Source organism: Cavia porcellus, unplaced genomic scaffold (genome assembly GCF_034190915.1).
Source record: "Cavia porcellus strain 051 isolate PalLab524CR breed Dunkin Hartley unplaced genomic scaffold, mCavPor4.1 scaffold_19, whole genome shotgun sequence".
NCBI lineage: Eukaryota > Metazoa > Chordata > Mammalia > Rodentia > Caviidae > Cavia > Cavia porcellus.
Genome location: NW_026947502.1, coordinates 37,210,325 through 37,238,321, shown reverse-complemented (window position 1 = coordinate 37,238,321; position 27,997 = coordinate 37,210,325). Strand labels below are relative to the sequence as shown.

The following is a 27,997-nucleotide window of genomic DNA, read 5'->3' as shown; positions in this document are numbered from 1 at the left end:
TTTCCTTGAGGCCTCTCCAGCATTTGTGATTATTTAATTTTTTAAATATATCCATTGTATCTGGATGGAGATGGAATCTCAGTGTCAGTTATTTTTAAGAAAGATGTATTACATTTAAATATATGTTATATACTTATATGTGAAACTGAAATTTTACTTATTACAATTAAACTTGTAAAATTATGAAATCACAATACCAAAGAGGATATTTAATATGTACAACTTAAAGAGAAAATTACAAAGCATAGACTTTCATGCCCAATACTCAGAAATATAACATTGCCAGTGCCTTGAAAACTACCTGTGTATACTTTCCTGGCCATATCTCTGAAGCTACTAAGTAGAGATAATCAGTGTTCGGTTTAATGCTGTCTTGGTCATTCTCATCCTTCATTATCTTTGTTTGCTTGACAAACCTGGGGAAAAAATACACAAACAATTTAATACCTGGGAATACTGTTTTTTCTTCAAGATTTTTGTGTTAACCAACCAAGTGCCTAAGATGTTTAGTGTAGTCTTTCCTTCTTTCTGTCCTCCATTCTGGGGATTGAACCCAGTGCTGTGTACTGAGCTGCATTCCCAGAACTTTAAAAAGAAAAAAAAAAATTTAAATTTGAGATATAGGGTCTTGCTAAGGTCATAAATTCCCATGGCTGGACTTGAACTTTTTGTTCCTCCTGCCTCAGCCTCCTGAAGTGCTGGAATTACTGTGTTTCTTCATGGGAACATCGGCACAATGACCTGTTCTCCTGTTACCCACCTCCACTACACTGTATTATTTTAGGATTAGCTTGTCATTGCTGCAAAGGCCCACTAGGGGCTCGGCATGGTTTATGCCTATAATCCAGGACTAAGGTTGAGGCAGAAGGATCACTGTGAGTTCAGGTCACGCTGTACTCTGTATTGAATCTGTCTCAAAAAAAAATAAATTTTGGTGGACATTTGACGTCTTAGCAGTAGTGAGTCTTCAATTCCATGAACAGATTATATCTCCCTTTTTTTAGGTCTTTGTTTTCATTCGGTACTATTTCAGTTTTTCAGTATGTAGATCACTCTCATTTTGTTCAATTCACCCTCAGTATTTAATATTTTTGGTGTTAGAATGGTATTTTTTTAAATTTAAACTTAAAAAGTTATTTAATTGACTAAGAATACATTCAAGGTAAGCAGTGTGCCTTTTTGCCTATGTTTATACATGATACGATTACAACTGTCAAACAACGCATCCATCACCACCCATTCTGCAGATTGGGTCCCTGGAACTTGATCATTGACCAGTGTCTTACCATCTCTCCTGGCATCAGCTTTTGGCAGCCATCTTTCTAATTCTAATTCTGTGGGTTTATTAGGTTAAATATAGAAGTGAGGTCATGCAGTTTCTTTTTATGTCTGGCTTGCTTCATTCAGCATGATGTCCTCCAGGTTCATCCATGTCACAAACGGTAGGATTTTATTCTCTTTATAGCTGAATAACATTCCATTTTCATGTACCACAAGTTCCTTATTTCTTCATTTGCTGGTAGACACTTGAAGAAGCTTCCTTCTGTTGTTAGTCTGCTGTGAGTTTTTATCAGACTTGGATTTTGTATTTTCTTAAATGCTTTTCTGTACCTATTAAACTAATCATAGTTTTTCTGTTTAAGTGATAAATTACATTCATTGGTTTTGCATAGTTCACCTTTGAATATATTGCTGGAGTTAAATTGTTCAGATTTTGTTTAGAAATTTGCATCTGTGTTCATAAGGAATGTCTAGTCTTTTTATTGTAATGTCTTTGTCCAATTTTGATACACAAATGCTGGGCTCAGAAATTGACTTTGGAATATTCTTCTTGAGCTTATCTTTCAAGGAATATGCTACTTCTACTTTTATGCCGATAATGTAGCTGTTACTTGGATGTCAGCAGAAGGTACAATTCTTAGATCAGATTAAGGATCTTACTATCCATGACACAACAGGCAATCATCAGCATACTTTCATTGGTTTTCCTATCCAAGAGTCTTATAATGGGAACAGGGAGGAGCCCAACTGGATGCCACACCAGTAGTCAGAGCTAAGGAAGAGTGGGGCCTAAGGAATCCACTGCATTAATAGCAAGCAGTAAGTAGTCTATTTTCTGTCCTGGAGGGAAACATTTCATATTTCAAGATTGCTTGCTGTAAACACTAGCCTGAGCAATGGTTGATACGCAGTATCAGGATATTGCCCAGCAAAACATTCAGGAGCACTAGAGACCCATGGAAGATGCCTATTTCTTCTGTGCTTACTGGAGTTTAGTGGTTTGATAGCCTGCATCTTCTACATGTAATGCTGTTTTATTTCTGGTATTGTTCTCTCTGAAGTGGTTTCATCAGTAGTGTATTTTATTAGTCTTTAAGGATTTATCTTTTGTCTTGAGCCTAATTTTTTATTTCTGTAATTGCTGGTCTTATTTTTAATGCTTCTGTTTTAGAAGCATTTTTCTCTAATTTTTCCATCTTCTCTCCCCTTTCCTAATTTCTTTATGTACATAGATGTTTAGATAGGTGAATATCAGGCTTTGTTTTCTAACATACATTTAAGGCTACAAATTTTTTTCTAGGATTTTAGTTATGTTCTACAAGTTTTGATATGAAATATTTTTAAGACTCAAATTGAAATATCCAATGCTTTCTGTTACCATATATTTTATTTCTGGACACTTAGAAGGCTTTTCTAATTATCCTTTGGTTTTGATTCTCAGATTAACTCTTAAGTAGATCTGTGACAGTGAACCTTTTAGAGCTCTCAGTAATACAGTGTGGCATATATGCCTTCGGTTTGCCACGGCTGACCTTGGTAGGTGGTCAGTAACTTAGCAATTTGGATTTGAAGTCCTATACCCAGGCCTCGGAGGCATAGTACAGATAGAGCTTTTCTCTACTTTGTTGTTCTCAAACTTTGTTAAGACTTGCTCTCTGACCAGAAATACCCCATAATTTTATTAATATTCCACGTACACTTGAATATACATTTTGAAATTGTATTGGGGGCCACAACATAGGCCACCCTCACCATGTTCAAGTAATTTGTTTATGCATGTGTGAATGTGTGCATGCATGCGTGTGTGTGAGAAATATGTGGGGGGAATTATGGAATAAACTGAAGAGAAAGGATTGAGACCTTAGAAAAAACCAATTTAATGAAATAAGCTCCAAGGATGTGACCCAACCGAGAAACACTTTACATGATGTCATGGAAGCTATTTGGCTCAGTTGACATAACTCCCCAGGTACCCAGCTTTCACTCATTTCATTATCAACTCAGGCACCTGAGATTGCCTTACAACCTGTCTGTCTGGTTCCCGGATTGGGCTGTGAAGTTTGTAAACATGTGGGCCTCACTTATCTGTTCATACTGTACCAGCAGTGCTTAGGGAAGGCACTCTATAAATATTTGTGCATGTTTGGTACATTTTCTTGAAAATTAGTAAAGCATGAAGAAAGTGTAGGGGCTGGGGATTTAGCTCAGCGGCATAAGCACCTGCCTTGGAAGCACGAGGTCATGAGTTTGATCCCCGGTTCCGATTTAAAAAAAATTTTTTTTTGGAACAATTTTCAAAGGAACAGAACCTACAAATTTACCCATTTTTGTGATGTACAGCTTATTTATGCACTTGATGCAGTCACTTTGGCAGTTGCCAAAGACCAGCCAGGAAAGAAAGCATCCATTGGATTTAGTAGCAAGGAGGCCCCTGTTTACCTGAAAAAGGCAAGGGAGAAGTGCTGGGCAGTGGGGAAACAACTGCCAGAGCATAAGAAGTTGTGTCAGTGCGGTGCTTAAGAAGTGTTTCTGACAACGCACGGGCGTTTGGCCTGGCCAGCGCGAGGTCCTGAGTCCCATTCCTGGTATCAAAAAAGCATTTCACCAAGAAATTACTAGCTGCCAATGCCCACCTTCAAGGGTCCATGCATGGTGTTGCCCAGGAGAAAATAACTCAGCTTTATCTATAAAGGCCTCTGAGGCCTAGCATGGGCCTTCAAGCCAATTTACTGTCCAGGGGCTCCCCTAAGTGCCACCTTCTCTTCTGGGACCTGGTAAGGGCGCTTTTTTGGCAGCAAGTCGGCATTGCTTGCGAATTAAAAAGAGAGAAGGAAACACGTCCAGCCTGGGTTCCTAGGGTGTGAATGGGATTGGAAGATTTGTCCTAAGCCCACCCACCCCCCTTTTACCTGGATTGGCTTCGTGTTCCCAGCACCGGGGTCTTGGGGCTGGGGGGGAGGAATGAGAACCGAGGTCTTTCTCTGGCGGCTTGGGGCTCTCGGAGTCGAGGCCCAGCCGGGGTGTGATGTGGCACCCAAGCCCAGGGGACATCAGGGACTCCTGCGGGGTGACGACAGAGTCCGGTGCCTCGGAGCTGGCTGCGGGGTCTTCCTTTCCAGATTTCTCTGGGTCTCGAAGTTGGGACTTTTGCGGGGATTTTTTAGAAAAATGAACAAATAAAAGGAAGCATGGGGGAGTTTGCCTTCTCAGTGACAGTTCCCCTTGGTAACTTCCCGTCCTCCGCCCGGGCCGGCTTCTTCCGCTGGGCAGACCAGCCGCGTGGACCCTGCCGGTCCGCGCCCAGGCCAGAGTCCGGAGCGCCGGCCCGGCTGCAGACGGCGCCTGGGCGGCAGGAGACGGAGGCGGAGGCGGAGCACAGCGGACCCCCAGGCAAGTGGGCACGGGCAGCGGGGAGGTCAGCAGGGCGCTCCCGGGTCGGAGTTTGAAAGAAACCTGAGAACCACCCTCAGAGTCCCAGCCTGAAAGGACTTAAGGGCTCTGCAGGAGACCCCACCCCACCCCCGCGCAGCAGGAATGGCCTTGCTGGGGTTGTATAGCTGTCAGCTACATTTTAGTGTTTTATTAGTTTTCAAGAAAAAATAAACTTTTTTTAAAAAAAGTCTTTAAAGATAGGATCCTTAAATTTTTAACACTTTAGTGTGTTGGATATAATGGAGTTTAGCAACTCCTTTTTATATCGGATTTAAATCAGAAAATAGATGAGCACGTATGACTTCCACTAAAAGCGAGACAAATGTTACCGATATGTTCAGTCATTTGTTCCTCTCAGATTTTTTTATTCATTCATTTAATAACTATGTTGTAAAATCTTGCGTTTAAATGATTCCCATTTCTTTACCCCATTTTATAAGAAAAGGTCTCTGAAAGACTTGCTGTAACCTCAGTCTCTCCTACTTCTGCCGTTTTCATCCTCTCCCTCACTCCCACTTCTGGTTTCCCAGAGTGTCATTCATGACTCTTGTGAATCCTTTTTTTTTTGTCTATTTGTTTGGTCCCTGGCCAGGTGGCGTTTCCAGCGCTGAGCTAAAATGCCTGGACTGTGAATCTTTTGTTTACAGCACCGTTTTCAGCCACGGTGATCCTTCAGTAGCATCTGACATGGTTCATTACCTCCTCCTCTTTTAATATTCTTTCTCTCCTTCAGTAATTTTCCCCCCAGGGGGATTCAAGTCACCAAAGTCTGCATTTTCTCCCACCTCACTGTCACTCTTCTGTCTCTGACTTCTCAACCCATAAATGTTAAAGTCTCCCAAGCTCTGTTCTTGGCCATAGTCTCACTCTAGACATAATTTCTCCCAAGGTGATTTCTATCCCAAGCCTTTTCCACGACTATAAATAATACCTATTTGCTGGCCACTTCCGAATTTTTATCTCTAGCTTTTCTTCTGAGCTCCAGAGGCGCACATGTGGCTCATTACTCAGCATCTGCCCTTGGATGGGCATCTAAATTTAGACACACAATTACTGATGCCACCTAGACTTATTTTTCACTTCCCTGTCACTTTCCTTCCTTATTTCATTAAGCGTTACTACCATTCACATAGCTTCAAATTCTAGGCCGCGTTGCTCTTTCTTTTCAGCTCAGACCTCACTTTTAAACTGCAGAAGCAGGGGCCACCCCCAGCTGCACCTCTTCCTCCTGCAGCGCAGCGCGGCGAAGGTGTGGGAGGTTTGGAAGTCCCTGCCTCTTCTAGTTTTTCTCCAAATACCAGTGATTTGCTTCTCGGACATTTCAGAACTTTCACTTCCCTTTCGAAACCTTCTAGTGGTTTCTCACCATCGTAAGGCCCAGTTTGTAAAACAGCTCTGAGGCTCTGTGTGCCCGGGCTCTGGTGAGTCCTCCAGTCTCATCTCCTGGCTGCCCTCCGGCACACTCCATCAATGTGGCGACTCTGGGCTTGCAGCATTATTACGGAGGTCTCTGCTGGACCGTGGAAGACTGCACTTCCTTCCCTATTTCCTTGTCCATACTCAGGTGATGCCGTACCGCTGTGTCTAACAAGACCCTTTTCCTCCTGGCCTGTGGGTGGGCTGCTGTTACCTGTAGGACACTGCTGCTTGGACAGCCACCCTCCTTTACCTGTGGGGAGTATGTTCCAACACCTCCTTTAGATCCCTGAACTGGAGATACTACCACGCCCGGTACATACTGACTCCCCCCCGCCCCCATATATCCATATCTAATTGATAAATTAGGCACAGTAAGAGATTAACAATAATTAGTTTTTTTTTAAAAAAAGAATGTTGACAACTATATATGATAGCCGGGCATGGTGGCACATGCCTGTAATCCCAGGACTTGGGAGGCTGAGGCAGAAACATTGTTAAGAGTTTGAGACCAGCTTGGGCTACAAAGTGAGCTCAAGGCCAACCTGAACTGCTTAGCAAGACCCTGTCTCAAAAAGACAAACAAAAAAACCCCCTCAACTATATACAACAATAAAAATACCAGCCTTACAGCTCTTATCTTTTCATCTCACTTTTATAATAAGGACTATTTGAACACAAGTACTGTAATACTGTGATAGTTGATCTGGTGCCTCATCAGCTCCTGTGTGACTAACAGGCAGGTAGCATATACGTCATAGATACATTGGGCAGAGGATGATTCATGCTCCAAGGAGGGTGGAGTGGGACAGACTGAGATTTAATCACACTTCTCAGAACAGTAAGCAATTTAAAACTCATAAATTATTCCTGGAATTTTCTGTTTAATATCTTTTGACCGTATTGACTACCTGTAACTGAAACCCTAGAAAGTGAAACCTTGGGTGAGGGGATTACTGTGTGACTTGAAGCTCTGACATCTTTAAAGCATTTGTTGGGTGGTGCTAGCGCTCTCTAATATTAAAAAATGCACCTTTCTCCTGAGTATCATTTTTATCACATAGCTGGTTTTGGATTTAAACTCTATATTTTCTTAAACTATCTTCCTGGTTTGAAGGAGATTTGCCCTTTTGTACTAGTCCTCAAGTTTAAATAAGGAAAGTGAAAGACAGCTATCTTTCAGTTCACCCAGCTTGCCAGAGAGAATTCTGGAGTTTCCCAGTAGCTGAGGGGCCCACAAGATAAAACACCAGGAGCACAGATGAAACCAGTTTTATATTTTTATTGTTTCAATCTGATAGAAAGAGACTTTAAAAAGTAGTTAAGCATTTGCTTGCTCAAGAGCCTGTTTTAGATACATAACGATGAATGCTTTTCTCTGCAGTTCTTTTTTTAAAAACTATTTCTACTGGTACATATTTGCTGTACATAATGACTACATTTTTCACAAGGAGCTGGTATATGTGCATAATACATTTCAAGTCTTTTGTACATCTGCTCACTCCCTTCCTTTCTCCCTATCCCCATCTCTTGGTCCCCTTTTCCTTTGAAAAATTATCTTTTATTTTGCTCTTTAGTGATTTATGCTTTAGAGTTCTCACATGAAAGAAACCATGCAGTGTTTAAGTGTATGTGCCAGTTTATTTCGCTTTAACATTATGGTTTCAAGGAGCATCTGTTTTGCTACAAATGGCTCGAGTTTATCCAGCTTTATGGTAGAGTAGCACTCTGTTACATATAACTGCCACATTTTCTTTATGCATTGATTTCTTGGTGTATATATAAGCTACTTCCAAGATCTATGAGTTGTGCTGCTATAAAGATGGGTATGCATGTATCACTGTAATATGGATGTCTTTAAGTCCTTCAGGAAGGCATCAGAAGGAGAATAGCTGGGTCAAATAAAGTGAGACAGGGTCTTGCTATGCAGTTCAGCCTTGAGCTCACTTAGTAGCCCGGCAGGTCTCGAACTTGCAATGATCCTCTTGCCTCAGCCTCCTGAGTGCTGGGATTACCACTGTATGCCACCACACCTGGTGGTTAGTTTTAGGTTTTTTAAGAGTCCATGTACTGATTTCCACATTGTAAATGTAGAAGTTTGCAGTTACACCAACTTCAGAAGGGTTCCTTTTTCCCCAAAACCTCATCAGCATTTTTAATCATTTGATTTCTTGATCGCTATTCTTTCTGGAATAAAGTGGAATCTTAGTGTTGTCTTAACTTGTATTTCTCTAGTGACCAACGATGTTGAATGTTTTTCATGTACTTATTGACCATTTATACTTCTTTTGAGAAATGTCTGTGCATTTCAGTTACACATCTTTTGATATTCTAGTTATTAACCTTGTATTCAACAAATAGCGGGCAAAATGTTTTTCCCATTCTGTAGGTTATCTCTTATCTCTGTTGGTTGTTTCCTTTGCTATGCAGAAGTTTTTAATTTGATATGATCCCATTTATTGATTCTTGGTGTTATTTCTTGTGCAATTTGAGTTCTGTTCAGAAAGTCCTTGCCTGTACCTGTGTCTACAAGAGTTTTACAATTTTATCTTTCAGCAGATCATTTGTTTTAACATTTAGATCTTTGATCCATTTTGACTTTAGTTTGATACATGGTGATAGATAGGGGTCTAGATTCAGGATTCTGCATGTGGATAACTAGCTCTCCCAGCCACAATTGTTAAAAAGCATGTTTTGAGCCCCTTGTCCAAGATTTGATAGATGAGTGCCTGGAATTGTTTCTATATCCTCTGTTCTTTTCCACTGATCCACATGCCTTTTTTTTTTCTAGTATCATGGTGTTTTTATTGCTGTAGCTTTACAATATCACTTCAAACCAGGGGTTGTGATTCCTTCTGCCTTGCTTCTGTTTTTCTGGGTCTCTTCTGACTTTATATAAATTTGAGGATATTTTCTCTCGTTCTATGAGGCATGCTATTATATTTTGATTGGATTGCTTTAACTATGAGTAGAGTTTTGAAAGTATTTAGATGCTGGATTTTAACAATATTGGTTCTGCCTGTTCAGAATTAGGAAATATCTTCCCATTTTCTGACGCCCTCCTTAATCTCCTTTTTGAGAGTACTATAATTTTCACTGTACAGATCTTTCATTTCCTTGATTAAATTAATTCCTAAATGTTTCTCTCGATGTTATTATGAATAGTATTATTTTCCTAATGTCTTTCTTGGTGAGTTCATTATTAGCCTGCAGGAGCACTACTGATTTTTTTATGGTCATTTTATATCCTGCTAGATTACTAAAGTTGGTTGTTAGTTCTAGGAGTCTTGTGTAATTTTTTAGGTCTACTATACAGAGGACCATGTCAGCTACAAATAATAATCTGTCAAATAATTTGATTTCTTCCTTTCCTCTATATATTCCTTTTATTTCTTTCTTTTTCCTGATTGTTCTGGCTAATGTTTCAAATACTATACTAAACAGGAATGCTCATAATAGACGTCATTGTCTGTCTCATCTCTGATTTTAAAGGGAAAACATTCAGCTTTTCCTGTTTACTATGACATTGGCCATTGGTGTGTCACAAGTGCCTTATATCAAATTAAAATAAGGTCCTTTTATAACTTGTTTAGATTATTTTTAAATCAGGAATGTATGCTGGATTTTGTCGAAGGCTTTTTCTGCACTTGTTGAGATGACCGTGATTTTTACCCTTCCTTCACTTATGTGATGCCTTACATTTATTTTTTTTATTTTAACTGTAAAATATTATTTATTATCTGTAAATAAAGGTAAGTTTAACTCTTCTTTTACCTAGTGTATCTAAAAATATTACCATATCTAAAAATTAATAAGTTGTTAATATCATCATATATTCACTCAGTTTGTATTGTAATTTTAGTAATTGATTTTTTTCAGTTAGTCTTGTTTGGAGTAAGATCCAAACACAGTCTACATATTGCATGTGATTGATATCTTTTTATTTATTTGCTTTTTTGATACTGGTGATTGAATCCAAGGTTTTTGCACTGAGATACATCCACAGTCCCTTATTTATTTCAAGATAAGATCTTTTTTTTTTTTAAATTTTATTTAAGGAGAAAAGAAAAAAAAAGCAGGGAAAGGGTACAAGTTATACAGATTTACAGAAAAAAAATGAACAGTAGGAAATCACTAGTTAATGGATTACATATTGTCATCTTAGAAATAATTGTTCAAGTCACAAAATTAAAGCTTGTAAAGTGGACATTCCATCAATGATACTGCAAACAGTTCTGTTCATTGATCCAATAAAACTCTGTGATATCATTTTCTATCTTATACGCTTAAATATACATGCAGTTATATAGTTTGGAGCACTTTCTTTTCCTCTCTTTTGTACCATGACTGTTACACATTTTGGGTTTCATTGCTCCCACGGTTCTTATTACTTTTTTGGAAGAGAGTAAAACCAAATGTGCCATAACAGAACAGAATCGGTCAAGTCAAAAGGGTGGACATAATAGATAATGTAAAAACATAATACAAGGTGATCAACAATGGTTACCATAATGCCTCCCGCTATCTCTAATAGAATTGCCTATATCGTTAGTTATAATACAATTGAACAAAACAGTAAAGAATAAAACCGACAAGACCAAAACATTGGAGACATTGTAGGTCTTCAAAAGTAGATAAAAGTCAAAAGAATGGGCGTCATAATGAATCTCATTATCTTCACAGCTGATGCCTAAACTTTCGAACCTGATACTATCCAGCAAAACAGAATAGGGGAACATCAGTTAAAAACCAGATGGTGAGAGTAATACAGGGCTTTAAATCAAGGTAATGAAAAGTCAAAGTGGGTTACTATAATATATCCTGCTATTGTTTTTCCTTTAATTAAAAGGATAAAGATAAAAAAGTAAATAATGGAGTGGAGATTGAGACAAAAGAGGGCATAACAACGAAACAGCGCAGATCAAAACATAACCATTTAAGCAGAATAGTGTTTCACCACCAGATAACCCTGACCTAAAAGTAGTTACCATATTGTCTCTTTCTTTGAAATCCTTTAGTACAACTTCGTATACTGTAGCATTAAGTATATCAAAACAACAATGTAAAACCATTCAAGAGAATGACAGCATTACAGAGTATTTAGAATCGACTAACAGAAAATGAACAATGGTTTCTGTGTAATCTCCTTGTCTTTAAAAGGTTTTTGCTTATACTATCACACATAATAAAATCCAATAAGATACAGCCTATTTAGACCATTGGAGACAGGACAAAAGCTAGATGAGACTTCAAAACAAGATGATACTAAATCAGTATTACCTATTAAGATGTCATTTTCTCCAAAATAGCTGTTCCTATCATCCAATCTTCTCTGCCTCATTTCTGTTGAGCTCTTTTTCTGTCAGTAACTGTCAGTTTGTCTTCTTCATTTTGTTCTCTGCTCCATTCGTTGTGGCCTCCCTGCCACTATTTCTAGGTTCTTTGTATTTTTCTTTTTTTAGAATATCCTGCAATACTTTCTGTAGAGTTGAATTGGTGGTTGCAAATTCCCCCAGTTCCTCTTTATCTTGGAAGCACCTTGTTTTTCCATCAATTTCCAGGGACAGTTGTGCAGGATATCTCAATCTTGGCTGGAGATTATTATCTTTCAAAGCTTGAATTATTTCCCCCCACGCTCTTCGTGATTTGATGGTTTGTGCCGAGAAATCTGCTGTAATTCTGATGGGTGTTCCCTTGTAAGTGGTCTGTTTCTTGTCTCTTACAGCTTTTAATATTCTGTTCTTGTATTGAATTTCTGGAATTTTTATTATTATATGCCTGGGTGTTGCTCTGTTTGGGTTGTAGGTAGCTGGGGTCCTGTATGCCTCATACATCTGAGTATCTTTACCTTTTGCTAAATTAGGAAAATTCTCCTGGATTATTTCTGTGAGTAGCTTTTGTAGTTCACTTGTTTGTGTCCCTACTTCTTCTTTTATATTCTTAATCCTCAAGTTATGGATCCTCTTATCATCTTCTTGTCTTTGTATTATTGCTGTTTGTTTCTTTGTTATTTTTAAGAAGTTTTTCATTTCATTCTCCCATATTACAAGTCTGCCCTCCAGTTCAGGTACTCTGTCCTTAGTTTCTTTCAAGCTGTTATGCCAGTCTTGGATAGACTTCTTAGTATCTTGGTAGTCCCTTTGAACCTGCTTCACATATTCTATGCTTTCTCTGTTTTCTCCATCAAACAATTCTCCCCTTTTTTTCTGTTCTTCCATTCCACCACCTGTTTTTTCTTGGGTGGTACTTAGCATTTCTCTAACTATTCTGCATACTTCTAGCTTCAGGTCGTTGATAACTTCATTCCTGAATTGGTCTATGAGGCTCTCTATATGGTGCCTTATGTGTATTGGTGCGGTGTCTGCTATTGCCTGTTTCTCAGACTTGGGGGCCGAGGAGCCTTTCTTGTTGCTGCCTCTTCCCATGCTGCCTCTTCTTCTCTGTTCCTTATATATGCAAGCTTATATAAGAGGCCCAGCTTCTCTCCCAGTCAGCCACAGCCTGATCGAATTGCGCCAGTTAGGTGTTCCCGCTCACTGCTGCGCACCAGGGAGTTACGGACCAGGCAGCCTACGCGTCTCCCCTCCCGGCCACCGTCAGGCTCTGGGATCTGGGTTGGGACAGCCTACCAGGTCCGCCAGCAGCGTCACGCAGGCCCTATAGGCGCTTTTCACCAATCCCGTCCGAGAGGGGGATGTGTGGCTGGAGTCGCCACTGCGCCCTGCTCCCGCAGGACTGCTCGGGCCCAGAAAGTCCTCTGCTGGAGTCAAACTGTGGTAGAGTGTCAGTTTCTCTCACTCACCTCACCACAAGTCAGTGCACGCCTCCCTGCCGTTCACAGATTGCCGTTCTCAGAGCTTCTGCGCGTCTCTCTCCTTGCCGAGCTGATGTAGAGGCAGCCAGCCGCTGCGCGGTGGGAAACCCAAATCTCGGCTTACAATGGCGTGGGGTCCAGCCTCCACACCTAGGCTTTTCTGTTCCTGTTTTAGCACCAGGACTGCATTCGAAGTTGGTTTCTCTCAGCCCAGTTCGTTCCTGAGTCAGCAGAGCATATCTCCACCTGCTTATGTCTCCTTAGTCCGCACCATTCCTGGCTTCTGAGCCGAGTCTTTCAGAGAGCCTCCGGTAGTTGCTGTTATCTGTCCGCCATGTTCTCCCGGAAGTCAATGCCTTACATTTATTGACGTGTGTATGTTGAACTATCCTTGTGTCCCAGAGATGAAGCCTATTTGGTCATGATATATAAGCTCTTTATGAGTCGTTCCATTCTGTTTGCTGGTATCTTATTGAGATGTTTATATCTGTGCATTAGAGAGTTCTCTGATTCCCTCCTTTGGTTGAGTTCTTTTCTGATTTTGGAATCAGGATAATGCCAGCTTCCAGGAATGACTTTTCAGTTTTGTTAAACAGTTTGAGGAGTATTGGCATTAGATCTTCTCTGAAGATCTTCTAAAATTCAGGAGTGAATCCATTAATTCTTGTGCTTTCTTTAGTTGGTAATTTGTTTTTTTTAAATTACTGTTTCTTCCATATCATTGTCTTTTATTGGATTATTCAAAGTTTTTATATCTTCTTGATTCAATTTTGGTAGTTCATAAGTATCAAGAAATCTATTGATTTCTTCTGGATTCTGCAATTTACTGGAGAACAGTTTTTTAAAGTAGTTACTAATAATTTTCTGGATTTTCAGTGATGTCTGTTGTGATTTCAACTTTTAAATTTCTAATTGCATTGATTTGGGTCCTATCTCCTTCTTTCTTTCTTCGTCCTTGCTTTCTTACCTACTTCTTATGTTAAGACTGGTGAAGAATTTGTCAATGTTAAGAGCCCACTCTTGATTCACTGATTCTTGGTCCTTTTTGGGTCTCAATTTCACTAATTTCTGCTCTGATCTTTATAATTCCTTCCTTGCACTAGCTTTTAATTTGGATCGTTCTTGTTTTTCTTGGATCTTGAGGTGCATAGTTAAATTATTTATTCGTTGCCCTATAGTTCTTGTAATTATGTAGAATACTAGAAAAGCTCCATTTGGTTTAGAGTTAGCAAACTTATACTCTTGGGAAATTGATATATAGAAAAACAAATGAGGGACCAAGGTTATAGCTCAGTAGCATGACATCTGCCTGTCAAACACAAGGTCCTGAGTTCAATTCCTGGTACAAAAAAAAATGAAATACAGTTAAACTTGTTGGGTATGGAGGCATATGCCTATAATCCAAACACTGGGAGGCTGAGGCAGGAGCATAGTTGAGAATCTGAGGCCCCCCTGGGCTATACTGAGTTCAAGGCCAGTCTGAATTATATAATGAAACCCTGTCTCTAAGTCACCTTCCCCAAACCCAGAAAAAGAAAGAAATAGTAAAACCTGAAAATTGGCTAAAGCCTTTGGAATGTGAAAATATGGCATATAAGCATGCTGTTTTCTTACCATTATATTAATATGAGCTATGTGTAAAAATATAAGTCTAGAAAACAATCTTCTATTAAAACCCATTTTTCAGTTTGCATAATCATTGTAGAAAAAGGTGTGCTTCTATGTGTATATTTGTGTGAGAACACAGTATATAAGCATTCTTCATGGATGGAGCAGAAAAGCCCAGATCATACAGGCACTATTTGTCATATTAGTAAAGTTTGCTTTATTCCAAATGGTTTGGTCTAGTCTGTTTTCCAGTTCTCAAGACTCTATCAGTTTTTCCTCTTGCAATCTAATCTGATGTTAAACCTAACCAATCCATAAGTTCTTAATTTGGATTATTGTATTTTTCAATTCTAGATTTTTTTTTACGTATTGCTCCCTTTGTAAAAAATGGTTTTGAGTTATCTGAAAAAATTGTCAATCTTATCTTCCATCCCCTTGAAAATAGCAGCTATAGTAATTAATGAAGGTCTTGCATCTGTATAGGTTTGTTTCTATTTCAGTTGCTTTGCAATTATCATTTCTTCATCTTTGCTCCTGTCAAGTTACTGGCTGCAGCAACAATCTGTGCTCACCTTAGTCTGATTTCAAGATTGAGACTGGTAAAAACCATGCTTTTAGCCAGGTGTGGGAGTACACACCTGTAATCCCAGCATTCATGGAAGCTGAGGCTGGAGGATAGAAAGCTTGAGTCCTGCCTGACCCATTTAGTGACTTAATAAGAAACTGTCTCAAAATAGAATTTCACAAATTCTTCTTAGCTCAGTGAGAAGGCCCTGAGTTCAATCCCCAATACTGGGGGAAGCAATAATAATTTTAAAAAAAAGGATCCATGTATTTCTAGGACAACCTATTTCAATTGTATAGCTTCAGGGTCCCAACCCAAAGCACACGGCCACCTGTCACACTGATGGACATAAGCTCTTCCTTTGAGCACATGAATCATGAGTGACCATTTAAAGCATAGTACAACCTTTCTTTTCTGGAATTCAAAATACCCTAGAGGATCGGTAGTCTTGAGTTTATTTCTTCCTTATTTGGGCTCCACAGTTCTTCACTATGTTAATAGTTCTCTGATACCTCAAATATGTGTTGTTTATATTTTGTCCAACTTTCTACTTGCCCTCAGTAGCATTATTGGTCCAAATCACCTACTCATTTTTACTAGAAGTGGAAACTACCAATACACACATTTTAACAGCTAGGAACATACCATAGACATTTTAGTCAAGAAATCCAAGTAGGAGCAGAGAGCAAGAGAAAGAGCACGACATTGTTAAATGGATCCTGGAAAGTAGTTTTATGACTTTTAAGCCATAACAGTTATTTCTTTTTTTCTATTGTAACTTACATCTTTGAAAGAGAAAGAAAAAGAAAGCAATGGCCCTAAAGGATAAGATGTTCAAAAAATCACAAGTAAAAGCAGAAGCATAAACATAGAAAAACCTGATAAAAATTAAAGGAAGCTGATAGTAAACAGCTTAGAAATCTGTATACTAATTGATATGGAATGAGGAATAAAATGAACTTGAAGTTTTGATATAATAATTCCCCTGTTTTAAAAGAAACATAACTGGGGCTGGGGATATAGCTCAGCTGCACAGCACCTGCCTGGCAAGCACAAGGTCCTGAGTTCAATTCCCGGTACAAACAATAACAACACCAGCAAAACATAACTGAAGCAGTACAGGAATTGTACAGTAATGTTACTTTTCTCCCATGAGGCAGTCAACTTGTGCAAAAATCTCTGAATCCAGGTATGGGAAACACAGTGGAAAAGTTTCATGTTCCATTTCTTGACAGTTGGGTGGTGGTCCTTTTCTCTACTGTGTAATCCTATTTTGTAAATTATCTATCATGAATGTGCCATATTTTAGCCACAAGATGTCTCTAAAAATATAGAATTGCTCATAAAAATCCAGCAAAATATACTTGAACTAGCTAATTTCTACTTTGGTTATAATTTTTGTGATAGGGATGTTAAAGTGCTATTTGGCTGGATCTGTAAATTTAAAGAACTATGTTAGGCTTGGAAGTCTAATCCATTCATTTATTCAACAGGTGTTTATTTACTGAATGTTGCTGTGCTCTGATGAACCAAACAGATTTGGTCCTTGTTTAATAGACTTTACTGTGAAATATGAGAAATATGAGAAACTAATTAGATAATCATATACATAATTGTAATATAGTTGTGATTGATACCATTAATGGAAAAAGCATGACAGGGTTCAATAGATTATTTTGCCAACTTTCTAATGAAAGTTCTAAAAAGTACAAGCATTTGCTTATAAATGAATAGCATAAATTAATAAAAAGCAATAGGTGATATTTAATAATTAATCTTTTTATTTAGGCTAGATATTTGTCATCTTTATGATTTCTCTGCGACTATCCAAAAGAACAAAATAAATAGATAAATATTGATTATTTCATTCTAAAATCGAGATAGACTCGAACTACCCATCCTTTTCCTGGAAGTACTTATGTTTTTACTAGGATTTTAAATGTTTCCAGTGTGAAGGAGTCTAAGAATAGTCCAGGGCTCCGCATCTGGCTGGCACAGATCTGTCCTGGCAGCCTGGCAGAGTTTAGCACTCCCACGCTGGGACTGGCAGTTTTCTGTAAAAAGCTAGACAGCAAATACTGTAGACTTCATAGGCCATACAATGTCTGTTGTAACAACTCAAGGTCTGCCTCTGTAGCATGAAATTCACTACAGACAGTTCATAAATGAGTGAGCACAACTGTATTCCAAGAAAAGTTTGTTTACAGAAATAGGTGAGGGGCTGTGTTTTACACTAATCTTCTTCAGTCCTTCGTCCTGTATTTAAATGTTTCCATCACAGGTTAGTCCAGGAAAAACAGAGTCTACTCTAGTTAGTTTAAGCTGGGTGATACATATTAGAGGGTATTAGGAGACACACAGTATTACTAGGCAAATCAAAGAGGTACGCTCTACGGTAGGTTCTTAGGCACAGCTCTCAAAGCCATGCGGCAGCACTGGACTGCTGGACCTGGCTCCTGCCACTCTCAGGAAGCCTCATGCCAAACCCTGAATCTGCCTGTTCCTCGGTCCCATCAACTCAGTCAGTCACGCCAGTACTTAACAGGTGCCTCATACTTAACCTGGCCATGTCGGTACATCCCCATGTGTCTCAGTCCCCCCACTTCTGTGGCACCAAGTTACACAAGATGCCAACTTGGGAGGCATCCCTGACCCTTCGCTCTTTGTCACCTTCCATTAGCTCCTAGGTATCTTTGTCTCCACTGCCACTTCATTAGTTCAGGCTCTTCCTTCTCACCTATATTATTCTGCTACCTCTCAACATATTATTCTCCCATTCTAGAACCTTACAGTCCTCTACTCCCTTTACTACTGACCATGCCAATTTTAATCTGTCTAAACAAGACCATATCACTGTCCTCCTTAACACTCGGTAGGGCCTCTCTATCTGCCAGATAGACTGAGCCCAGAGTCCTGACCATAACGTACCTCCCTTCTTTCTTAGTCATCCACCTTCATCTTTCATCGCTGCTCTCACATTTTCTACCCTACATGCATGAGCTTGAGCCATATAAATGTCTAGCGCAAGATGATCCTAACATACTCTTCCCTCTGGTTCCTGAGTAGTTTCAGAAACTCTGCTCCCACTGACTGAAACATGCCCATCCTTCTTGCTGATGTGAGCTGCTCCCTACCACAGATGGCCCTCCTGTAAAGTTCCAGCACAGAGAGTCCTCATTTTCTATTTAGCTATTGCTCAAGCTGGCTAGTGAGTCTCCCACCTCAGCCTCCTGCATAGCTGGAACTACAGGCGGGCACCACAGCAACGGGCAACTTTTTGGGGTTTTTTTTGGTACTGAGGATCAAACTCATAACCTTGCGCTTGCCAGGCAGGCACTTATGCCACTGAGCTAAATCCCTGGCCCCTTAATTATTTAGTAATCCTAGAATCTTGCTCCTAAAACCCAGCAGTTTTGGTGCAGAGTAAATTTCCAGAAAAACTTATTTATGACCAACAAAACATTGATTTATGACAAAACATTGAAAAAGTGAACAAATCATTGATTTTACACATATCTGCCACAAGATGGTGCTGTTTGGGTAGGAAAAAAAAAAAAAACAGGCTCTCCAGACTGGAGGAGACAAGCCCTTGAGGCCGTGATTTTAAATATGTTAAATATCAGAGGTAGTGATTTAAATAAAAAGCTTTCCCTGTGATAAACACATGGACAGCCTGAAAGCTGTGTGTGGGTATGTAGTGTATTAGCAAATTGTTAGTGATCAATCTTTTGCTTGCCCTAACTTTCTGAGAGCTTCCCTTCTCAAGTGATCAAAATGTTTTAAAAATGTGAATATTATTAACTGTTTATTGTAGGGCAGCAAACAGCCAAGGAAACAGCTCCCAGGACTGTGGAAGCTGGCAAATCTGGAGTGTGCAGGGTGGATTTCCAGGCTGGAAATTCAGGCAAGAAGTGATGCATTCTTGGGTCCACAGGCGGGAGCTCGGGCTGAATTTCTGTGTCACCCTCTGCAGGCCCAATTCCTCTCCTTTAGGAACCTTAGCGCTACTCTTGAGGCCTTCAGGAGACTGGATGGGGCCCACCTATGTTACAGAAGTTAATCTGCTTTACCCAACATCTACTGACTTACATGCTAAGCTTGTCTAAAAAATACCTGCTTAGAAGCATCAGCACTGGTGCGATATTTGGTTCAACAACTGCTTGGCGATGGCCTTAATAAAGCATCCAGAAGACTAGTAGAGAAAACTAAACTGAATATGAAAAAGAAAAAAATTATACTGTTATTTCTGTTTTTAGTTGTGGGTAGCCTAAGAGGTGGGCAGCTGAGACTGACCCAGAGGCCTCCTGTAAGACGTGTGCAGGAAGAGACTGCGCTGCCCATGCCCTCCAGCAGAGGTCAGGGGGAAGGGCCCACGGGAACCGGAAAAGACTAAGAACCAGGTAGAAATGATGATGTCACCCCCAGGCTCTCTTGTTTTATTCATTCATGTTTCAAAGTGAGATTGAAGGTTTTTGGTTCCTGTTTCACTGAGAGAAGTGAAGCAGTTAGAACGTCTACAGATGCCACATCCACCGCCATATCCTGCACCCGCCTGGATCCACGCAGCTTAGCTCGGCTGCCTCTGATTTCCCTGTTCTTTGCATTAATGAACGTCCATCTTTAAAGCAAATACTCTAGGCAGCACTTCCTCTCCAGCTATTAATTCCATTTGCTTCTTTCCTTTGCGACAAAACTTCTCAAAATATTTTTCTATATTTACTTTTAACTTCCCTTTCTTCCTTTTGAACCCTGTTCAACTATGCATTCATTTTTTTCATCCTGACACTCTGCAAGGTCAGTACTGTTCACTTCTGCATTTACTGACCGTTCCTCAGTGCTTATCCCGCTCAAGGGTCAGGCATAAGCATCTGATGGCAAGTGTTCTTTTATACTTTCATCTCTGGAGATCTCGTCTTTTTTCTCATACTTTGCTGACTCTGTTCTTGACTTCTGTGATATTAGAGTGCCCATAGAACCCAGCCCTAGGACCTCTTTCTTTTTCTGTCTATATTCCTTCTTTTAATGATCTCATGTGATCTCTTAGTTTCAAAGATAGTATATACAATAATAAATCCTAAATATATATTTCTGATTGGACCTCTCCTGCAAAATTCAGACTCCACATTCAAAGCCTGTTCATCACCATTGTCTTGGTTACTTTTCTCTCACTGCTGGGACAAAATACCGACAGCAAAAATTAAGGAAGGAAAGGTTTACTTAGCTCACAATTTGTGGAGGCTTCAGTCTGTAATCATCTGGCTCAGAGGCAGGGTAGGATGGCACAGGCAACAGTTCAAGGTGGTAGAAGACAACAAAAGGAACAAGAGCAAAGAGAGAGGGGAGCAAGCCTCTTCTCCTCCCTTATGTTGTAAGTAGGCTACCATCCTCTAGGGGGATATGGCACTCATACCATCCTTGTGAAGATGTTTACAAAGTAAGGACTGTGACCCCCTCCTGAGCCCCTTAAACTTCTAAACTTCTCCAACTGACATAATGTATCCACCATTACAATCCACCCCTTGTCAACTTTGCAAACATACTCATTTCTTTGAATCAGTTTCCAAATACAAAACCATGCTTATTCATATAATCTTGCAACTTGAACATTATATAACACAGCTACAGCTTTTCTTAGGTCCACTTTTTCACACCTTGCAGCTTTCCTTAGATGATCCTTGTTCCTGGCTTTCCAAATTTCTGTGGTCTCCACTGCACCTTTGGCTGCACACTCACAGCTTCACACGTGCCTTCTCACATGGCACGCTGCCTGGCCTCCCAGCCCTCCTGAAACTGAGGTGGAAGATTTTTTTAACTTTCAAAACTTGCATTCTGCATACTCCTAAAGCCAGCACTATGTGGATGATACCACAGTCTGCTGCCAAGTGGAGTGGCAGCCAGGCTTTCTTCTCTCTTGGCTGTCAATGAGTCCCTGGATCACTGAGCTCTCTGAATCTAACTCTGAAGAACAGATTTTCTATGCCACCACCATTCTGGAGCATGGTGCTCAGGTGCTTTCTCCTCCTCGGCACTGCTTCCTCTGCTGCCAACTGTCCAAGCTGCTGCTGGTTCTACTTGGTTTCTGCCATGGTCCCTAACTAATATCCTTGCTTCTGCACTAGCTTCCCTTCATTCTGCCCTCAGTGCAACACCATTTGACAGCTACTCAGATCCTGTTAGCTCCCTGCTTTTTCTCTTGCCCATTGCCATTTCTGCCCTTTTCCTGCTGGCAGTCTGGTTCAAAAGTACATTGCCTTAGTGAAAATACAATTTTTAATTTGTGTTTCGTATGCTATGATTATTGTGTACATTCTGTTTTGCTTCCTGTAATATTTTTGCATTCTTGCCACGAGGTTGCTCTTGTCACTTGTTGTTTATTTATTTATTTCCTTGCTTGTTTGCTGGGGATCGAGCCCGTTATAGGCAAGTGCCGTACCACTGATTTACACTCCCAGCCCTGCCATTATTTAACGTGGAGAATTTTATTAGGGCCTCCTTTTGCCTGACTCTAAAACAGATGCTTTCTGGACTCTACTTTCTTTTTATTTCAGAGCCATTGACCTTCCTGTCAAAACTTGTTTAAGAGTTCCATTCTGATAGGTTATATTTTCCAAATTTCTTTTGCTTGAGTGAGTGTGATTAGCTCAGTGGAGCTTTGGTTAATAATAATAAGTACTTTTGGTCTTAGATCTTTCCTGGGACAAAGAGTAGAGGTAGGTGTTGTTATATCACATTAATAGCAAACATGGTGGCTCAGGGCTACAGAGGACAATTTAGCCAAATTTATTACTATTCATAATATATTTGTTCTTTGATATAAAAATCTCACTCGGGGGATTATTCTACAGATGAGCTTGCACATATATGAAGTGAATTTTGTACAAAAGTTGTTCACTGTAGACTCACTTCTAATAATAGTTGTACTATGAAAATAGCCTATATACCCAAGAACAGGGAAGAGTTATAATATATCCACATGCTGGAAGAGTATGTAGTTTCAACAAAGAGTAAGGAAATTCTCTATGTGCTGATAGGGGAAATCCTGAGGATATACTATCAACAGAAATTAGACAGATAGATGGTAGATACCATGTTTATCTACTGCTGTTTGGCATATATATATATATGAATAATGACTATTTTTCTAAAATTTGAAAGAAAAATAAGAATATATATATATATAGTAGTCATAAGAAACAGTGAAAGGACATAGGAGAAACAAGAACATAGTCAGCGGTGGGAGGTCAGGGAGGTAGGGTCAGGGTGGGTGGGCACAGGATAGTATTCAAACTTCTCAAAATCTTTTCACTGTCATTGTGAGTTTCAATCACTATTAAGGCAAATTAAGATGTGCCTCCACACACATGTTTACTCAGTGAACAGGTCTCGGGGGCCTCTCCCCAGTATCACCTCCTATTTAGCTCTGCACAGTTGGAGACCTCAGATCCCAAACCTGGTCCTGATGGTCCCTGGGAGGACAAGGCTCTCAGGGAGGCTCTCTAGGCCTCTTTTGCCTGCCTTCCTTCTGTCCCGGAGAAGCCTTACCTACTGTCAAAGGTGTTGGCTCAGAGTGAGCACCCTGAGGTCCTCTCCTTCCTTCCCAGCCCCGAGGGAAATGCTGAATCCTGTGCATCTCCTGTGTGTGGCTCAGGCCACAGTCGTGGTGGCAAAGCAGGGTCCTCAGCACGCAGGTTTCGCATCTTCCCTTTTGGTTTTCTCCCTCTTTAAATGAGAAGGTGACAGCAGTGTTTCTCAGACGTTAGCACTAGATCACTCTGTTGGATTAGGTGGCTTGGAAGTCGGTGCAGCAAGCCTATCATAGATTTCTGAAACCTTCCCTTTTTTAATTACTGGTGTAGCATTTAAGAAAATAAGACAAAGTAATTTGTTTCATTTTATTTATTTCAAAAAACTTTGTGATTTGGCTTCAAAGCACAATCATATCTTAGAAGGGTTTGATATCTTTTTTGAGCATGACTTACAGGTGTCTGCACCCACTGGTCATGAAGATCATTGTGATGAACTGGTGTGACAAACCTGTGTCAAGACTTAGCTCAAGACAAGTTTTAATTGAACTCCACAGACAGAGACACCTGAATCATTCAACAGTTGTTTTCTTATGCAGGCGGAGCATCATTTGCAGCTTTGTTGGCAGAATCTTTCCTTTAATGCAATAGCAAAAGTCATCAGTGAATTCTACCCAAAGAAGAAGATTCTAATTCGCCTTATTTGTTATTTGGGATATATGGACATCTCATTTTTAGAATTAGGATGTCTTGGAATACTTGTTGTTAACTAGTACAGAATAATGGACCCACAGTCTAAAGAACAGACATAGCTAGTGATAGGCATCAGCCAGAGATTCTTTCATTAGTCAGAGGCAGCAACACCCTGGCTTATTTTGCTTGTTTTTCTCTACCACAACACTTTTCAGCCATGCATGATGGCGCGCTCCTGTAATCCCAGCACTCAGGAGGCTGAGGCAGGAGGATCATTGCAAGTTTGATACCAATCTGGGCTATAAAATGACCTCAAGGCCAGCCTCAGTTGTATAGCCAGACCCTGTCTCAAAAAAACAAATAAAGGCTGCGGATTTAGCTCGGTGGCTTAAGCACTTGCCTGGTAAGTGCAAGGTTGTGGGTTCAATCCCTGGTACAAAAAAAAAAAAAAAAAAAAGACAAATAAATAGAACAGTTTCATCACTTCTGTTAAACAGTTTCTTCTAAATTTGAATTCTTTAGTTATATGTGTCTGTGTTACTTAATTATAATTGCTTTTTGAACTTTGGTCTTTGCCAGTAGACAACAAAAATGCTCTAAAATGTAGCCTTGGCTCATATTTAAAAATATAAAGCCATATTTATCTATTCCAGATTTTCCATGTTTTGATATGACCCTCCTGAAATGGCCAATTTGGGATATTATTAGTAGCATTACCAACATTTTTTGAAGAGCTATTTAGATTTGCATGGCATATTATCTTTCCCAACTGACCTAAATCTTTCACTCTAAGCTTAGAACTTTTGATAAAATAATCTAGCTACATCATTTTCCAGCTGGGAATGTTGGTGCACACCTGTAATCCCAGCATGTAGGAGGCTGTGGCAGGAGGATCACTGTGAGTTTGGGGCCAACCTGGGCATAAGTTCAACAACTTCCTTAACACAGAGTAAAACTCCGTCTTCATAAACAAAACAAAATGTGGCTGGAGATATAGCTCAGCAGCACAGCACCTGCTTGGCAAGTGCGAAGTTGTGAATTTGATCCCTAGTACAAAAAAAGAATAGATTATATCTTTTTTTTTAATACTTCACTGCAGAAAATTAAGTGTTAGTTTCTAGATTTTTTGCTTCCAAATCAAGATGTTAATTTTCCCCTCAGGTAAGTAAATATATTTTTTTCAGAATTTCTATAGAATTAGCTAGAAAAAACTATTCCCTACTTCTTACACATCCTAATTATAACTTCTTTCCCATCAATTAGTTCAACCGCCACAATAATGCCTGACCCCAGACAAAAAAACTTAGAACCAATGAATCCTGGGCATCATTTCATTTTATATTTCAAATCTTTTCTTCATGCTGAGTCAGTAGAGTTTCTGTCATTTTTAGGACATTGAGTCCCATTTTATGCTTGTGTTTAATACAAAGATAAATTCACTTTTCATATCAGAATATTCTGTATCTTTAGATTTCCCTGTTTCTAGTTTACACAGTAATTGGATAGGGGATCTCAGATGTAAACACCCTGTGGATAGAATGGTATATTCACTTTTCACTAAAACATTGAAGCACTTTATTTTAACCTGGAAGCTTATGGTATAATACAATATCATTTTGATTTTTAAGTGTCTCTTATTCTATTATACTGGACCCTCTATTTAGCTCACTTTGGGCTACCTGTGATAGCGCTTCTGTGTAGCTCTCAGAAGAATAAAGTTTGGCTTCCCAAATACCTGTTGATCATTTATTTCTTAGTATATGTGTGTTACAGTCTTTGTGAGCTTTCCAAGTTGGACAAAACTTTTCATTTTTAATGTTTCAATTACATTTACAATATTCTGCTTCTTTGTTGTTTTGTCTTTCAGATCGAAAAGAAATGCTTAGAAATAAATAAGGCTTCCCTCTTCAGTCTTGGATATATATCATGGGGATTGGGAAGTCTAAAATGCACACCTTCCCTCTCTGCTTCTCCTGGGGTAAAAGTCACGGTGGGGATGAGAGTCTAGACCACCATGAGTCCATGAAGCCTGAAGCTGTCTGTTTGTCAGGTGTGGAGCAAGGTGATAGAGCAGAGGAGCAGACAGAGGGAGCTGAGGTGGGCGAAGAGATTCCTGAAGGGGAGGCCGAAGAGGTGTTCCACAAATTTGTGATACTGCACGCAGAAGATGATACGGAGGAAGCCCTGAGAGTCCGGGAACTGTTAGAAAATGACTTTGGTATCAAGCCTGGAATTATCTTTGCTGAAATGCCATGCGGCAAGCAGCATTTGCAGAATTTGGATGACGCCGTAAATGGGTCTGCATGGACAATCTTATTACTTACTGAAAACTTTTTAAGAGATACTTGGTGTAATTTCCAGTTCTACACGTCCCTAATGAATTCCGTGAACATGCAACACAAATACAACTCCGTTATACCCATGAGGCCCCTGAACAACCCCCTTCCTCGAGAAAGGACTCCCTTTGCTCTACAAACCATCAATGCCTTGGAAGAAGAAAGTCGTGGCTTTTCTACACAGGTAGAAAGAATTTTTCAGGAATCTGTGTATAAGACACAACAAGCTATATGGGAGGAAACAAGGAATCCCATCCAAAGACAACCTATTGCCTAAAATGAAGCATACAACACTTGGCTGCCTGTTGTGTTGTGAGCCACATAAATCATTAATCAGGTAGAAAGCAATGTCTAAGAAATGTTTTAATAAAAAGATCTCACACTTACAGAAATTGATGGAGAAAGGACTCCATCAAGAGAAAGAGACATTTCTGCAGGACAGACTTCAAAGCTGTGATAATGGTTAGTGTTTCAATAAACTCAAGACTGTTGGAACATTTCCTTTCCTCTCATCGTTTTCCTCATTCATGACTGTGATAAAGGATGCTCCCAGTTAGTGTTCCTTGTGCTGAATCTTGAACAAGATTGAGTCTAGGAGACCTTTAAAAATGTGAATAACACATGTATTCTCTGAATTTTGTTCTCAAAAGAAAAAAGAAAATGGCACCATGAGGTCTAGCCACACTCTTGAGGCTCCTCTGGGAACTCCTGTAATGGAGTATTCCAGACCTGTCACCCAGAAATACGAGTTCCAGAATACAGTGGTTAGTGCTGATGAAGTGAAAATCAAAATCGGTAACTTCTCTCACAGCCTTTGAAAAGGTTCCCTCGCACACAGTGCTTGACTCAGGAAATACTTGGCTCCTACTGGCCTGTGTGTGTTTGTGCACATATCTGTGCAGGTTGTGGATTGGTTTTGAAGTCTCGTGGTAGAAGGAAGAGATGTATTTTATCACCTCCTTTTCTAGTGCTCTAGGCTCATGCCAATCCAGAGAGGCCCCAGTCATGCCTACTGCTTTCTCTCACAGCCCCTCTGCCTATCTAAGATTGGGGAAGTGCTATCAAACACAGATCCGGGACCAGGTAGAGAATGAGTCATGTCCTGTCCTGAGAAAAAGCAGGCAGGAAACTTGATTCTAGTCCAGTCTCTGCTGCTGGGGATGAATGTGATATTGGACAACCCTCTTGTTCTCTGTCTGTGAAATGAAAAAGAGGGACTGGTGGATCTCTAGAGGCTTTGGTCCTTTCCTAGGATGTGAAAAGCTGGGAACTAGATAAAGGAGCAAGCAAAGAGGCAGAGTTTTGTAAGGTGACATATAATAGTTGCAGAAGGCTTTATAGATGTTTACAATGAGAATATTTGTGTATTAGTACTTGGTTTTAATGCAGTCTACCACACTTTTACAGTCATAATAAAGATTGAACATGCTTACTCGGTTTTTTAAAATACACTTTTTATAGAGACCTTCAAGGAAAGACATTCTTTATAATTTTTCTTTCATCTTATCTCTTTTTGTATCCCCTCCTTATATTAAGGTCTGCTCATATCTGTTCAATTCACATCTTCATAACCACAAACCAGAATGTTTTTGGTTTTGCATGCAAGTCGGTTAAACCTCCTATTCTGTTAACAGTATTGGAGGAAAAGGTTATCTTCATTGCCTGGTAACATTTTCTTAACCTTTTTGTCATATTCTTTCTCGGTTTTAATAAGCATTCACTTTTTTGCCATAATGCTTCCAATATCTCAAATTTCATGTAATAATAAAATGTTAACCACCCACCTTTCCTGTTTGCCAAACTGAAATTGATGCTGGATGATATTTTTTAAAATAAATGTTTTTATTCTTTACCCTTGACTACCCTTGATGATTTGTAATTCCAGTGAAGATTTTAGGAAAATATTTTGAAACGAAACATCAATCTATATTCTTCCAGAGAGTATCAGGGAGTGTCTCACCAAATATTTTTTTAGGACAAAGGAAAATGATAAGAAATGAGTGACTGTGTTGAAATTAACAACTATGAGAAGGGACTTTCAAAACAGGTAAGATGAAGTTGAAAAAGGTAAAATTTTGACTCTGTCATGATCATGTATTTATGTCCACATACATACATGTAGACCAACACACCTGGAGAAATTCTGGGTTATTCTGCCACATGCTGGGGAGTCCCATTTTAAGTAGTCTGGCTTTTCACCAGAAGAATTTGAGTTGTATCGTATATATCAACCAGAAAAACCCAACATATATGGCTACAACATAGGTACAGTTGTTATCTAAACAAGACATTTTTCTGCTATGGTGGCTTAAAGATGACATTCAAACCC

The 27,997-nt window shown here is 39.6% G+C and overlaps 1 protein-coding gene across 4 annotated transcripts; it reads left to right on the top strand.

The window, feature by feature from the left end:
- The first annotated feature begins 225 nt into the window (after positions 1 to 225).
- On the top strand, positions 226 to 27,527 carry Ticam2 (TIR domain containing adaptor molecule 2). 4 transcript variants are annotated; one of them, XM_013156143.3, is made up of 2 exons: positions 226 to 1,442; positions 25,200 to 27,527. In XM_013156143.3, exon 2 carries the CDS (start codon positions 25,259 to 25,261, stop codon positions 25,943 to 25,945), a length of 687 nt encoding a protein of 228 aa, XP_013011597.1. In that variant the 5' UTR covers positions 226 to 1,442; positions 25,200 to 25,258; the 3' UTR covers positions 25,946 to 27,527. The 4 variants fall into 4 exon arrangements, with proteins under 4 accessions (XP_013011597.1, XP_063087026.1, XP_013011599.1 ...); XM_063230956.1 differs by lacking the exon at positions 226 to 1,442 and adding an exon at positions 1,538 to 1,559; XM_013156145.2 differs by lacking the exon at positions 226 to 1,442 and adding an exon at positions 1,674 to 2,100.
- The last annotated feature ends 470 nt before the right edge of the window (positions 27,528 to 27,997 follow it).